The sequence below is a fragment of the Bos mutus genome, chromosome 4 (genome assembly GCF_027580195.1).
Source record: "Bos mutus isolate GX-2022 chromosome 4, NWIPB_WYAK_1.1, whole genome shotgun sequence".
Taxonomy (NCBI): Eukaryota; Metazoa; Chordata; class Mammalia; order Artiodactyla; family Bovidae; genus Bos; species Bos mutus.
Window position 1 is genome coordinate 41387292 of NC_091620.1, and position 13901 is coordinate 41401192.

The 13901-nt window shown below is 40.4% G+C and overlaps 1 protein-coding gene across 1 annotated transcript in view; it reads left to right on the top strand.

Moving 5' to 3' along the window:
* Window positions 1–13901, top strand: part of HECW1 (HECT, C2 and WW domain containing E3 ubiquitin protein ligase 1) — a 270983-nt gene that overhangs the window by 37676 nt on the left and 219406 nt on the right. The window contains exon 3 of the mRNA XM_070369359.1: window positions 13557–13651. Within this exon, the coding sequence (XP_070225460.1) occupies window positions 13557–13651 (95 nt within the window). The remainder of the gene's footprint in view (window positions 1–13556; window positions 13652–13901) is intronic.

Here is a 13901-nt window from a genome sequence, read left to right on the forward strand (position 1 = left end):
GTTTTCAGGATTAAGCAAGTGTCTGAGGGGAAATCAGCTGGGTACTTGAGGCCTCCAGAGTTCTTCACTCTGGCCCCACATGGCCACAGTCACTCTGGTGACTTCCCTGCCACCAGGGCGAAGGGGCTGTAGGTAATCAGCTCATCTCACCAGTACTCTCTCATCTGGAATCTGTAGTCCTTGTTGCTTCCATTATTCTTCAGTTCTTGGACCATTCTGTTTTAAAATCAGCTTATCTAGTTAGGAGCAGAAACATTGATCTGCTCCAATTACTGTATCCTACCAGGGAAAGGAAGGCTCTAATTGCCTTTTAGCAAACACTCTATGTGCAATGATCCCAGAGAACAGAAGCACTGTCTAGGGGGTGATAATAACCAGCTCTGAAACAGGAAACAAAAGGCATTTATGGATGATTTTTTTTTTAGCTTGAATTTGGCCCTCTGATACCCAAAATAAGTATTTCTTTGTAGCATCATTTCACATAATGATTTATTTTAATCATTCTCCCACATTTTCTGTGTCACCATATTTAAAGCATTAACATAGGGTTTATGCTACTGTTCTAAGTAGGAAATTGGTCAAATAATATGCAGTTTTTCCTATAAAAAAGTATATAGCAGTTAACTCAAAAAAGTTACAATTAACCATTTTTTCATTCAAATAATCATAATTTATCTATTAGAGAAACATGATTGTATCAGAAGACAATTTTTATGTTAGGCAAATGTGGAGTGCTTAAAGATGCAAACATCTTCTGGGTTTAATACAAATTTATGACGTTATTTTCAAATTTTGTACAAAGGTAATATGCCAAAAAATTGATGCTTTTGAACTGTGGTGTTGCAGAAGACTCTTGAGAGTCCCTTGGACTGCAAAGAGATCCAACCAGTCCATTCTGAAGGAGATCAGTCCTGGGTGTTCTTTGGAAGGAATGATGCTAAAGCGGAAACCAGTACTTTGGACACCTCATGTGAAGAGTTGACTCATTGGAAAAGATTCTGATGCTGGGAGGGATTGGGGGCAAAAGGAGAAGGGGACGACAGAGGATGAGATGGCTGGATGGTATCACTGACACTATGGACGTGAGTCTGAGTGAACTCCGGGAATTGGTGATGGACAGGGAGGCCTGGTGTGCTGCAATTCATGGGGTCGCAAAGAGTCGGACATGACTGAGCGACTGAATTGAACTGAACTGAATACAATCAGTCCATAATACAGCATTATAGATCATTTCTGGAAGTGCAGGCCCAGGTAAGATTGTATCTCTACCAAATTACAAAATTTTGACAAATCAATATCATATTCTCTAATATAATAAGATTATTTCTTTCTGTAAGTGTCATATATTACTTTAATGAGAATTTTACTTAAAGAGTATCATCTGAGAACCAAATAAAAACACCATGTATTTCAGAGATGTTTATAGGAGAATGAAGTTTTTTCATACAATTTAATATGGCTTATCAGATCAGATCAGATCAGATCAGTCGATCGGTCATGTCCGACTCTTTGCAACCCCATGAATCACAGCACGCCAGGCCTCCCTGTCCATCACCAACTCCCGGAGTTCACTCAGACTCACGCCCATCGAGTCAGTGATGCCATCCAGCCATCTCATCCTCTGTCGTCCCCTTCTCCTCTTGCCCCCAATCCCTCCCAGCATCAGAGTCTTTTCCAATGAGTCAACTCTTCACATGAGGTGACCAAAGTACTGGAGTTTCAGCTTTAGCATCATTCTTTGGAAGGAATGATGCATCATTCCTTCCAAAGAAATCCCAGGGCTGATCTCCTTCAGAATGGACTGGTTGGGTCTCCTTGCAGTCCAAAGGACTCACAAGAGTCTTCTCAAACACCACAGTTCAAAAGCATCAATTCTTCAGCGCTCAGCCTTCTTCACAGTCCAACTCTCACATCCATACATGACCACAGGAAAAACCATAGCCTTGAGTAGACGAACCTTTGTTGGCAAAGTAATGTCTCTGCTTTTCAATATAGTATCTAGGTTGGTCGTAACTTTTCTTCCAAGGAGTAAGTGTCTTTTAATTTCATGGCTGCAGTCACCATCTGCAGTGATTTTGGAGCCCAGAAAAATAAAGTCTGACACTGTTTACACTGTTTCCCCATCTATTTCCCATGAAGTGATGGGACCGGATGCCATGATCTTCGTTTTCTGAATGTTGAGCTTTAAGCCAACTTTTTCACTCTCCACTTTCACTTTCATCAAGAGGCTTTTGAGTTCCTCTTCACTTTCTGCCATAAGGGTGGTGTCATCTGCATATCTGAGGTTATTGATATTTCTCCAGGCAATCTTGATTCCAGCTTGTGTTTCTTCCAGTCCAGCGTTTCTCATGATGTACTCTGCATATGAATTAAATAAACAGGGTGACAATATACAGCCTTGACGTACTCCTTTTCCTATTTGGAACCAGTCTGTTGTTCCATGTCCAGTTCTAACTGTTGCTTCCTGACCTGCATACACATTTCTCAAGAGGCAGATCAGGTGGTCTGGTATTCCCATCTCTTTCAGAGTTTTCCACAGTTTATTGTGATCCACACAAAGGCTTTGGCATAGTCAATAAAGCAGAAATAGATGCTTTTCTGGAACTCTCTTGCTTTTTCCATGATCCAGCAGATGTTGGCAATTTGATCTCTGGTTCCTCTGCCTTTTCTAAAACCAGCTTGAACATCAGGAAGTTCACGGTTCACATATTGCGGAAGCCTGGCTTGGAGAATTTTGAGCATTACTTTACTAGCGTGTGAGATGGCTTATACACTTGTATAATGTTCTTCTTTGGAATGAGTTCTTGCATGCAAGTTTCTGACATTAGACGTAACAGGACACAAGTGTGTAAAAGACAACTGCTCTATGTTGTTGTTAGTCTAAAATGAGAGGCCACTGAATGAAGGCTTTAAAACTCTTAGAGATCCAACAGGCAATATGAATTTTAAATTAAAATAACGTTTCCAGTGTTACATCTTTACACATGTAGTAGGATCTGCAACTCTAGAGGCCTTGTCAGTGTATACTCATGCCATTAGTGTAGTACAGTATACTATACTGTATAGTATATTACGTAGTATACTGTATCGTATAGCCCTTCCCCCTTCCTTTTATTTTAATAGAAAATAAATTTTCTCTAAGCTGCTCATTTCTTAAAATCCATTTAATTCATATTTTAAAATAAATCAAGTACAAGTGAACATATTGCCATGTAAGACAGACTGGGAAGACCTCAGGCTTTATACCATTAATGTTGATTATTTCTTTGAAAGAACTGCTCTTGCTATTTCCTCTTACTGAAGCTAAATGTTCTTCAGACTCAAAATTTAATTTATATCTCATTATTCCACTGCTTCTTGATCTTTTTGAGCATTTGAAGATATTGTACTTTCTATTACTCCTTCTAGATAACTACTGAGACTGATTCTTTCCTGGTGATTATAGCTTAAGTTAAAATTGCCTTTCCTGGATAATGAGGATGTGGTTTACATCTGTCTCATGTCTGTTTTGTGAATGAGATATTAGTACAGTTAAGTTCATTCTTCTCACTGAAGAATGTTACTGCATAGATAACTTGGTTCCTTCTGCACAAATAAGTGATTCACAATGGAAGACATTCTGCTAATGCATCAATCCATATGTTTGTGTAGTTCATCAACTGATCACACTTCCGTTCATGAGAGTTGGGCATTTCTGCACTGTAGATGTGGTGACATATGGATAGCTAAAACCTTGTTATGAAGTTCAAATATTTGTGGTGCTTCAACCTGTGCAATGTCTAGACAGCAATAGGAATAATCTCCTTATTCTTAAAGGATATTTTTACCAGTTGTAGAGTTCTCTACTGACAGTTATATTGTTTCAGCACTTTGAAGCTGTCATTCCTCAGTCTCCCTTTATTTCAGTTTCTATTGAGAAGTCATCTGTCAGTCTGATTGTTGCTTCTGTGAGGATAATCTGCTTTCTTCATTGGCTGATGAAGTAATCTTTTTTTCTTCTTTTGTGAACTTTTGCAGTGATATCTGGATGCTGTGGTCGTTCTGGATTCATAGGGCTTTTTGTGTCTATGAAAAGTGAAAGTGAAGGTCGCTCAGTCATGTCCAACTTTTTATGACCCCATGGACTATACTGTCCATGAAATTCTCCAGGCCAGAATACTGGAGTGGGTAGCCCTTTTCTTCTCCAGGGGATCTTCCCAACCCAGGGATCGAACCCAGGTCTCCAACATTGCAGGCAGATTCTTTACCAGCTGAGCCACTAGGGAAGCCCAAGAATATTGGAGTGGGTAGCGTAGCCCTTCTTCAGCACATCTTCCTGACCCAGGAATCGAATCAGGGTCTCCGCATTGCAGGTGGATTCTTTACTAACTGAGCTATGAGGGAAGCTTTTGTATCTATAGCTTGATATCTTTCATAACTTTTGGAGAATTTTTTAAATTAATTTATTTATTTTAATTGGAGGCTAATTACTTTACAATATTGTGGTGGTTTTTACCAGCCCCAGGTGTAGCATCAATGTCTCTCCTCTCTCTTTTTGGATTCCAGTTTACAGGCATTTTAGACCATATCCTGGTTTCTCATATGTTTCTTATTTGATTCTATATTTTATATCCTTTTTCTATGTGTACCTTATTCTGGTTTCTTTTTATGACCTATGCTCCGGTTTCCTAAATTTTCTCTTGTATTTTGTTTAATCTACTTTAAACCTGAGTTTAAACACTGAATACACTATTTCAAAATTGTAGTTTTATTGATCCAGAATTTTCTGTTTGGTTATTTTTCATAGACTTCATTCTTTGGAACATATTTTCAATCTTATCTTCTATTTTTTTGAATGCATTAAGTGTATGATCATTAAAGCTGTGTATGATAACTCCAATATCTGAAAACCCATGAGTCTCTTTATAGCACTTTCTGTTTTTATTGGTATTTTTTTTACCAATAGAAAGTACTCATTATGTGCCTGATCAATTTTAATTGAAAACTAGACAGTAAACTAAAACTTTTAGAGAGAATTTGAGGCTTAGGATGATCTGCTTTCCTCCTGTGGGGATTTGCATTTCCTTCAGGGCTGTATCTAGCAATTCAGAATAACCTCAATTGAATTTTAAAGATCTGAAATGATTTGAGGGGCCAGGGCTGGTATAGTTCTCAACAGTCTATCTGTTCTCCTATTCAAGGTTCCAATTTGGATCATGAGGACTTACCAGGCTCTGAACTCTAAAGTTTTTATTCCCTTTTAGCCCTGAAAGTCTGTCAGAAGTTCTTTTCACCTTTCCAGCCTCTCAGTGCATTTTTCTGGAATCAACACAGCCCCCCACAAGGATACAGCAACCCCAAATCCTGGGCTCATCTCCAAGTTTTTTTCTTCTGTATCTTATCTTCAATTTACCATTGTCTTGCTAGTTCTCTGATGTCTTCAGGTTAGGATTTCCACTTTTAGGAGGAAAAAATTAAAATTTGAGTTTAAGGTAAAGAATGGATAACTTTTACAGTTTCTGTCCCATGTAATAATTGGAACAGACTTATACTGAGAACTTATTCTCTGTTTATCTGACACTCACACTTAGGTGGATATCCAGTTTTATCTGACAACCCTACTTCAGGCAGAGTTATTTCCATATTTTTCCAGCTTGTCTAGATGTTCTTTGAATTACCTAGAACATCATTGCTGGAAGTGAAATTTCCCTTTTGCTAACTGGTCGACAATCTTATGTTATTAAAAACATTTTTAAAGACAAATCACCAAATGAAAATTAACAGTTTCTTAAATCCTAGCTGCCATGAACTACATGTGTGGCCTTGTATAAGTGGCCTTACATTTTTGGCCTCATTTTCCTTAAATGTAAAATAGGAGTGATAGGTAACATTTATTGAGGCCTTGTTATATGCCAAGCATTATGCTAAGCATGTTATAAAGGGTTAATAATAATTGCTTCTACTTCATAGGGATTTTTGTGAGAGCCAAATTAGAAAATAATTTTCTAATGAATGGTCTGGTGCATTTTCAAAGCTAATTAACTGTTAAGACCAATTTGTTATAAATTTTAAACTAAATTGAGCATTATGCAAATACTAGGGCTACTAGTATCATTGCGTGCTGATGTTTCAAGTGCTACAAAAGGCCTGCGTGCGTGCGCGCTAAGTCGCTTCAGTCATGTCCAACTCTTTGTGACCCTATGGACTGTAGCCTGCCAGGCTCCTCTGTCCAAGCTAGAATACTGGAGTGGGTTGCCACACCCTCCTCCAGGCCTACTAATCTCTAGAAAGTAGAGAGGAAGAAAAGCAATAGTTTTATTCTTTCTTTAAGTGATACTGTAAGTGAAAGTCTATACTTTTTAAATACATGCCTCCCAATAAAAACTATAGTTGTAAGCATCCATATTTGTAGAGGTAGAAACTTCAGTTTTATTCCACTTTGTGATGAGCTAGTCACTCCTGCCCAACTCTGAAAGTAAATCATATGCCAGGTAAAAATAGCCAAAATGTTATAAGGTGATCAATTTCACATCCACCATTAACCTATAAGAGTTTAGGATGTCATATTCCTCTGAAAGGGTAAGAACTACACCCTTTGAGTGGAGCATGGACTGGATTTTGACTCCCTGCTCACTGCTTAACTAGACAGCTTTATGTAGCACATGCCTGAACAACTATACATGACAATCCTGTTGAACATAAATCGATATACAGTGAGGAAGGGCAACGTGTATGTGTTGGCTGCTTTGCACATAGCACGTTATTTCATTTGCTCTGTGCAACAGCCATACACGAAACAATGCATACAAAGCTGGCAGTGGTCTCACCATTCTACATTGAGACTAAGGCTCAGAGAGTCTATATAACTCATTCTGTTAATGATGGGCAAGTCAAGAATTGGACTTGCGTGTATTTGATCCCACATTCCTACTCTTTCCTTAGATCACTTTTCCTTCCTAGACTTCTGCTACTCCGTACATAATGAATCAAATAAACAACAAAATGGTTATAACAGAGATGCCTTGTGTTTAAACTTTGAGGGCATTTTAAAATTATTGTTATTTTTAACTAGAAAAGCAGAGAAAGATAGAACTTCACCCCCCTTAGGTGAAGTATCTGAAAAAACAACCAACAACCCTCTAATATTTCTTGGCCTTTGCACCCTGATACTTTTGTTAGAGGCAGCAACAGTGTAACAATGTCTTTATGCTTGAATCTGTTCTAAAAGTCATGTAATATTCAGTTTCAGTTCAGTTCAGTCCCTCAGTCATGTCAGACTCTTTGCAACCCCATGAACTGCAGCATGCCAGGCCTCCCTGTCCATCACCAACTCCAGGAGTTTACCCAAAGTCATGTCCATTGAGTCGGTGATGCCATCCAACCATTTCATCCTCTGTCGTCCCCTTCTCCTCACCCCCTCAATCTTTCCCCGCAACAGGGTCTTTTCAAATGAGTCAGCTCTTCGCATCAGGTGGCCAAAGTATTAGAGTTTCAGTTTCAGCATCAGTCCTTCCAATGAACACCCTGGACTGATTTCCTTCAGGATGGACTGGTTGGATCTCCTTGCAGTCCAAGGGACTCTAAAGAGTCTTCTCCAGCACCACATTTCAAAAATTAGGCCATAGGAAATTATCTATGAAGCATTAGGACCACTAGAATGTAATAGAACACAACTGCACACAGCCCTTAACACATGGCTATTGCTGCCAGCAGTTACCCACTCCACACATGCCCTGTTATCAGGCAACAGTTAGTGCCAGACCATTAATGGTCACTCAGCCATTGCTCCATGCCAGGCCCCTCCTCTAAGTGCTGCTGCTGCTGCTGCTAAGTCACTTCAGTCATGAGTGACTCTGTGCGACCCCATAGACGGCAGCCCACCAGGCTCCCCCATCCCTGGGATTCTCCAAGCAAGAACACTGGAGTGGGTTGCCATTTCCTTCTCCAATGCATGAAAGTGAAAAGTGAGAGTGAAGTCGCTCAGTCGTGTCTGACTCTTAGCAACTCCATGGACTGGAGCCCACCAGGCTCCTCTGTCCATGGGATTTTCCAGGCAAGAGTACTGGAGTGGGGTGCCATTGTGAGCAGCTCGCAGTGTTGTTGTTTAGTTGCTTAGTCATGTCTGACTCTTCACGACCCCATGAACTGGAGCCCGCCAGGCTCCTCTGTCCATGGGATTTCCCAGGCAAGAAAACTGGAGTGAGTTGCCATTTCCTTCTCCAGAGGATCTTCCCAACCCAGGGATCAAACCCACGTCTCCTGCATTGCAGGCAGATTCTTTGCCACTGAACCACTTGGGAAGCCCCGTTTGTCAGTGAGCAACCATTAACAGTCCTTCTCAGCCATTGGTTGGAACTGCAGTGGGCCCCTCCCCAATGCAAGCTGCTGTCAGTGAGCAGCCATTAGTGGCTCAGTTAGCCAATGGTCAGTGGAGTGGTGGTCATCAGGCAGAGAGTGAGGTAGGAGGTGGGGGGTGAGGTAAGAGATGGAGACTTGGATTACAGGTGAACTGAGAGGCCCGGGGAACAGGCTGGGGGCTGTGTCCTACAAAACTCCAGAGCCCTGGCCAAGGCTGTCCACTGGCCTTGGTCCAAGCCTTGAGGCAGCACTGAACCTCTCCCTCATCCTTGTCTCTGTGACCTAGTGGCAGCAGCAGTCTGCCTGTGAAGTCGGTGAGACTTGGCACTGGTTATTTGGGCAGCCTGAGGAGCCTGAGGGCCAGATGAGTTCTGGGTGCCTGGCTCCCTCAGTGATGACAGCTGGCATAGTCTGGGGACCTGGCCCTGAGGGAGCCTCCAGCTGAGATCTGCCTCTTCTTAGCCAGGATCTGGACCTCAAAAGGTAAAAGTTGTGCCTGGGGACCCTGACCTTTCTTGTCATAACAGAGAATTTGTTTGGTGGAGGTTTACAGGGACATCGTTACATGACCATGACCTGATCTCAAGAGCAAAGGATCTGACACCAAGAAGTGTGCAACAATTCACTGTGCCCCTCCCTCACCTTTCCTAGAAAAGGGCTTTGCTGAAAGCTTTCAGGGAGTTTGAGGTTTTAAAGGCACAAGTCACCGTCTTCTTGCATGGCCCTCAATAAAGCCTTCTCTGCTCCAAACCCTGATGTTTTGGTAATGATTAGCTTCACTGTGCAGAGATGGCAATGGCACGCCACTCCAGTACTCTTGCCTGGAAAATCCCATGGACAGAGGAGCCTGGTAGGCTGCAGTCCATGGGGTCACTAGGAGTCGGACATGACTGAGCAACTTCACTTTCACTTTTCACTTTCATGCATTGGAGAAGGAAATGGCAACCCACTCCAGTGTTCTTGCCTGGAGAATCCCAGGGATGGGGGAGCCTGGTGGGCTGACGTCTGTGGGGTCGCACAGAGTCGGACACGACTGAAGCGACTTAGCAGCAGCAACAGCAGCAGCTTCACTGGGTGTCAGGCACATGGACTGGCATTTTGGTAATGAGGGCAGTGTAGCTGCTCTTGGGTTAAGGAAGGCAGTGGAGTCAATCAAATGAAACCAATATTTCATCAGTCATTTTTCAACAGCCGTTTCTTGAGAATTGCTGCATGACATGTCACTGGAAATATAAAGATAAATAGTGCCTAGTCTCCTCCTGGAAAAATTCAGTGTGGGGCTAATCAAACAGACCAGTTGAATATAACAGTCACCAAAGAAGCATGGAAGTTTGCAAGACAAAGTGATATTCTAAAATCCATACCATAAATCATCTGTATATGATATTGTTCATGTGTTTTAACAATTGTAGGTAACTTCTCTATAGAGACCATCTCAAATTGTTATTCAGTCACTCAGTCATGTCTGACTCTTTGAGACCCCATGGACTGCAGCACCCCAGTGTCCTTCACTATCTCCTGAAGTTTGCTCAGACTCATGTCCATTGAGTTGATGATGCCATCCAACCATCTCATCCTGTCACCTCCTTCTCCTCCTGCCCTCAATTTTCTCAGCATCAGGTTGTTTTCCAAAGAGCCGGCTCTTTGTATCAGGTGGCCAAAGTATTAGAGCTTCAGCATCAGTCCTTCCAATGAGTGTTCAGGGTTGATTCCCTTTAGGATTGACTGTTTTAATCTCCTTGCTGTCCAAGGGACTCTCAAGAATCTTCTCCAGCACCACAGTTTGAAAGCATCAGTTCTTTGGTGCTCAGCCTTCTTTATGGTCCAGCTCTCACATCCAAAAAACAATTGAGTATCTCTTTCAAGTTTGAATAGGAAATCGTTTAAACAGCAGGAGCTATTTAGGTTAAATAAAAGGAAAATCCATTAGTAAATTAAGTTGCTGAATACTGGAATCTTAAAACGCTTAAGAAAAAGAAAAATTTACCAGTAGTTTTTCAGAAAACAATCATAATACTTTGAAGGTTTCCATGAATTCTTGGCTCTAAACATGCACTGACCCTCTCACCTAGCAATAGGATTCAATAAAAGATTGTATATAATTTCCCTGACCTTTTTATGTGAAAGCATTGGAATAATTTACTTTGAAAGGAAAGCTAGTAGTGCCTTTCTGGGATACCTGCTATATAAAATTTTCCTCCACACAACTAAACTTGAAGTGAAGCCATTTGGCTCCTCCATGCCCATCTCTCTGGCATTTACAGGCAGAGTAACTCATATTCTGAACTGCAGTGACTCAGTGTGGTGACCTGGTTCACTGCTCAGGGTGCCTCCATGATCCCTTGTCATTGTGGTTCAGTCATTCAGTCGTGTCTGACTCTTTGCAACCCCATGGACTGCAGCACGCCAGGCTTCCCTGTCCCTCACCATCTCCTGCAGTTTGCTCAAACTCATGTCCATCGAGTCAGTGATGCCATCCAACCATCCCATCCTCTGTTGTCCCCTTCTCCTGCCTTCAGTTGGAGTCTTTTCCAAAGAGTTGGCTTTTCACATCCGGTGGCCAAAATATTGGAATTTCAGCATCAGTCCTTCCAATGAATATTCAGGATTGATTTCCTTTAGGAGTGACTGGTTTGATCTCCTTACAGTCCAAGGGACTCTCTTGGACTCTCTTTGAACCACAGTTCGAAGAGATCAATTCTTTGGTGCTCAGCCTTTTTTTATTGTCCAGCTCTCACATCTATCTGTCCATGACTACTGGGAAAACCGTAGCTTTGACTATATGGACCTTTGTAGGCAAAGTAAAGTCTCTGCTTTTTAATACACTGTCTAGGTTTGTCATTGCTTTCCTTCCAAGGAGAAAGCATCTTTTAATTTCATGGCTTCAGTCACCATCCACAGTGATTTTGGAGCCCAAGAAAATACCTGCCTCTCAGGCTAAAACAGTAATATTGACTTAGCCAAAAAGTTTGTTCAGGTTTTTCTGTAATCAGGATGTGTAGACCTATAGATCTCTGTATGTAGACCTTATGTGGGGTGCCTTGGAGAATATGGAACTAAGTTAAAAGATTGTCCGCCAAGAGCTTAAAAGGCAATCAACAGATATGCAAAATCACTGCACTGCAAGGATGAAGAAGAAAGGAAACTTAAAATATTGATATTTTAAAGTAAAGTAAGAATATGTCTGCAAAAGGTAAACGTTTGGCAGTGGGAAATCTTAACTGCAGTTCAATGGATTAAAAAAAAACACTAAATACAATGGCTAATTAAAAGTTGATTAAAATCTTTTAGAATAAAAATGAGATGCTATTTTAAACTTATATTTAATTGATAATATTCAATGTTAGCAAGGATTAAAGAGTTGATCAGAGTTACATTTTCTGGTCGAAGTATACAGTGCTTTGTAGAAAGCAATTTGGCCACAGAAAGGGAGAATCCTTAAATAGCCCTATCTTCTAAAGAAGAATATTGCAATTCTCATATGCTTTATATGATATATTGAAAGAAACTTTTCTATATCATCTAGGTTTAGGTTCAGCTACATATGCTAGAAACCCCCAAATAACAATGGCAAAGAGCATAAATGTGATCTGCAAGGGAGGCTACAAAACGTTCTTTAGCTGGGCATTACTACCCAAAATAAAACTGAAATTTAATCATTAAGGATGAAAAGGAGAATGAGTGTTGGTAGATAAGAAGCAACTTTTGCTCCATTATCCTAGAGAACAAACTTGAACTTAAAAATAATTTTCAAAAAGGCATTAATTTTAAGGGATAATCCCAAATTTCCAAGATGAGGAAAATATTTTAAAGTTACAAATTGATTCAGATTCCATAGAACAAGGAATGTTATCTACAAAGCTTTGAATTGATGGTTGATGTTTAATCACTAAATCATGTCTGACTCCTTGAGACCTCATGGGCTGCTACACACCAGGCTCCCCTGTCCTTTACTATCTCCCAGAGTTTGCTTAAACTCATGTCCTTTGAGTGGGCGATGCCATCCAACCATCTCACCCTCTGTCACCTCCTTCTCCTCTGGCCCTCAGTCTTTCCCAGCATCAGGTCCTTAGATGGTTGAACATGCTTTATTAACAATTTACTTTAAAAAGCGAAAGGTGCGATACTGGATGCTTGGGGCTAGTGCACAGGGACGACCCAGAGGGATGGTATGGGGAGGGAGGAGGGAGGAGGGTTCAGGATGGGGAGCACAGGTATACCTGTGATGGATTCATTTTGATATTTGGCAAAACTAATACAATTATGTAAAGTTTAAAAATAAAATAAAATTATAAAAATAATAAAATAATAAATAAATAAAAATAAAAAAATAATAAAAAAGGAAAAAATAAAATAAAAAGCAAAAGGTGTTATTATATAAAGCGTATACACTCAAGTATGCAAAACACATTCTTAAAAGTGTTTTTTATACTTTGCTTCATTGTCCATATTTTCCATAATGAACATATTAAAATGAATGCTAAGAAAATTGCAGACATTATTTTTAAATACATTATAATTGAAGACAAATTCCCAGATTTGAGAAACAAGAACTCAAATTGGGAGAGTCCGCATGTTGTTCCAGACAAAATTAATATAAGGGACTAAGACAAAGCCCAATAAATTTTTCAAATTTAAAGAGGAAAAAACCCTATTGACAGTACATTGGGAAAAGCAGGTCACCTCCCAATGAACCAAACTCAAGTTGGCCACAGATTTTGTCCTCTGCAAAACAAAATGCTAAAAAGTTATGGAGTTTCCACATTATTATCTAGTGATCATCATCAGAAAATATGCCTCTCTTCTGTGTATTTCAATAATTTCTCAAAGTCTTCCTTCAAATTACCAACATACTAATCACAATGAATTCAATAAGAGAAAATTATAGAAGAAACAGACTGGTAGTGATCACCAAATCACCTAAAATCTTAAAACTGAGGGTTTAAAAGCAATATCTTCTAATGGGATAGGATGAATGCTGAAAAGTCTAAATGATAGATTTGCCTTGGGTTCAAAAACACTAAGACCAAAACAAATTTTGATGATGCACATTCAGAAAAAAGTTGGACCGTGAGGCCACAAGTAAAGCAAGGCTGTCGGGGTGGCTGCCTGGGTGGGAGGAATTGGGTGGCAGTTCCTGGGGGTGTCCTCTCTGGCCCTGGCCCTTTCTTCCAGGGTTACACCCTACTTCTCAGTCCCATTTTATTTTTGTCTTTCAGCTGAAACTAAGATCTGCTTCAAATACTACCATGGAGTGAGTGGAGCCTTGCGAGCCACCACCCCCAGTGTCACAGTCAAAAACTCAGCAGCTCCTGTAAGTCCTGTGTCCTCCTCTTTTGTCCTCCTCTTAGAACTAACTCTGGTGCTTCTTTACTTTGCTATTCTGTTCTTATGTTTTAATGTATGTGTGCTGGGGGTGGGGAATCTCCACACAAATACGGAGATATATTGATAGATTCTGAAAATATCTATATTGATACATATAATGATAGATTCAGACAGACAGAAGCACATCTCAAAATCATGCAGTGAAATGAGATCCCAAATAAACTTATCAGAACGCA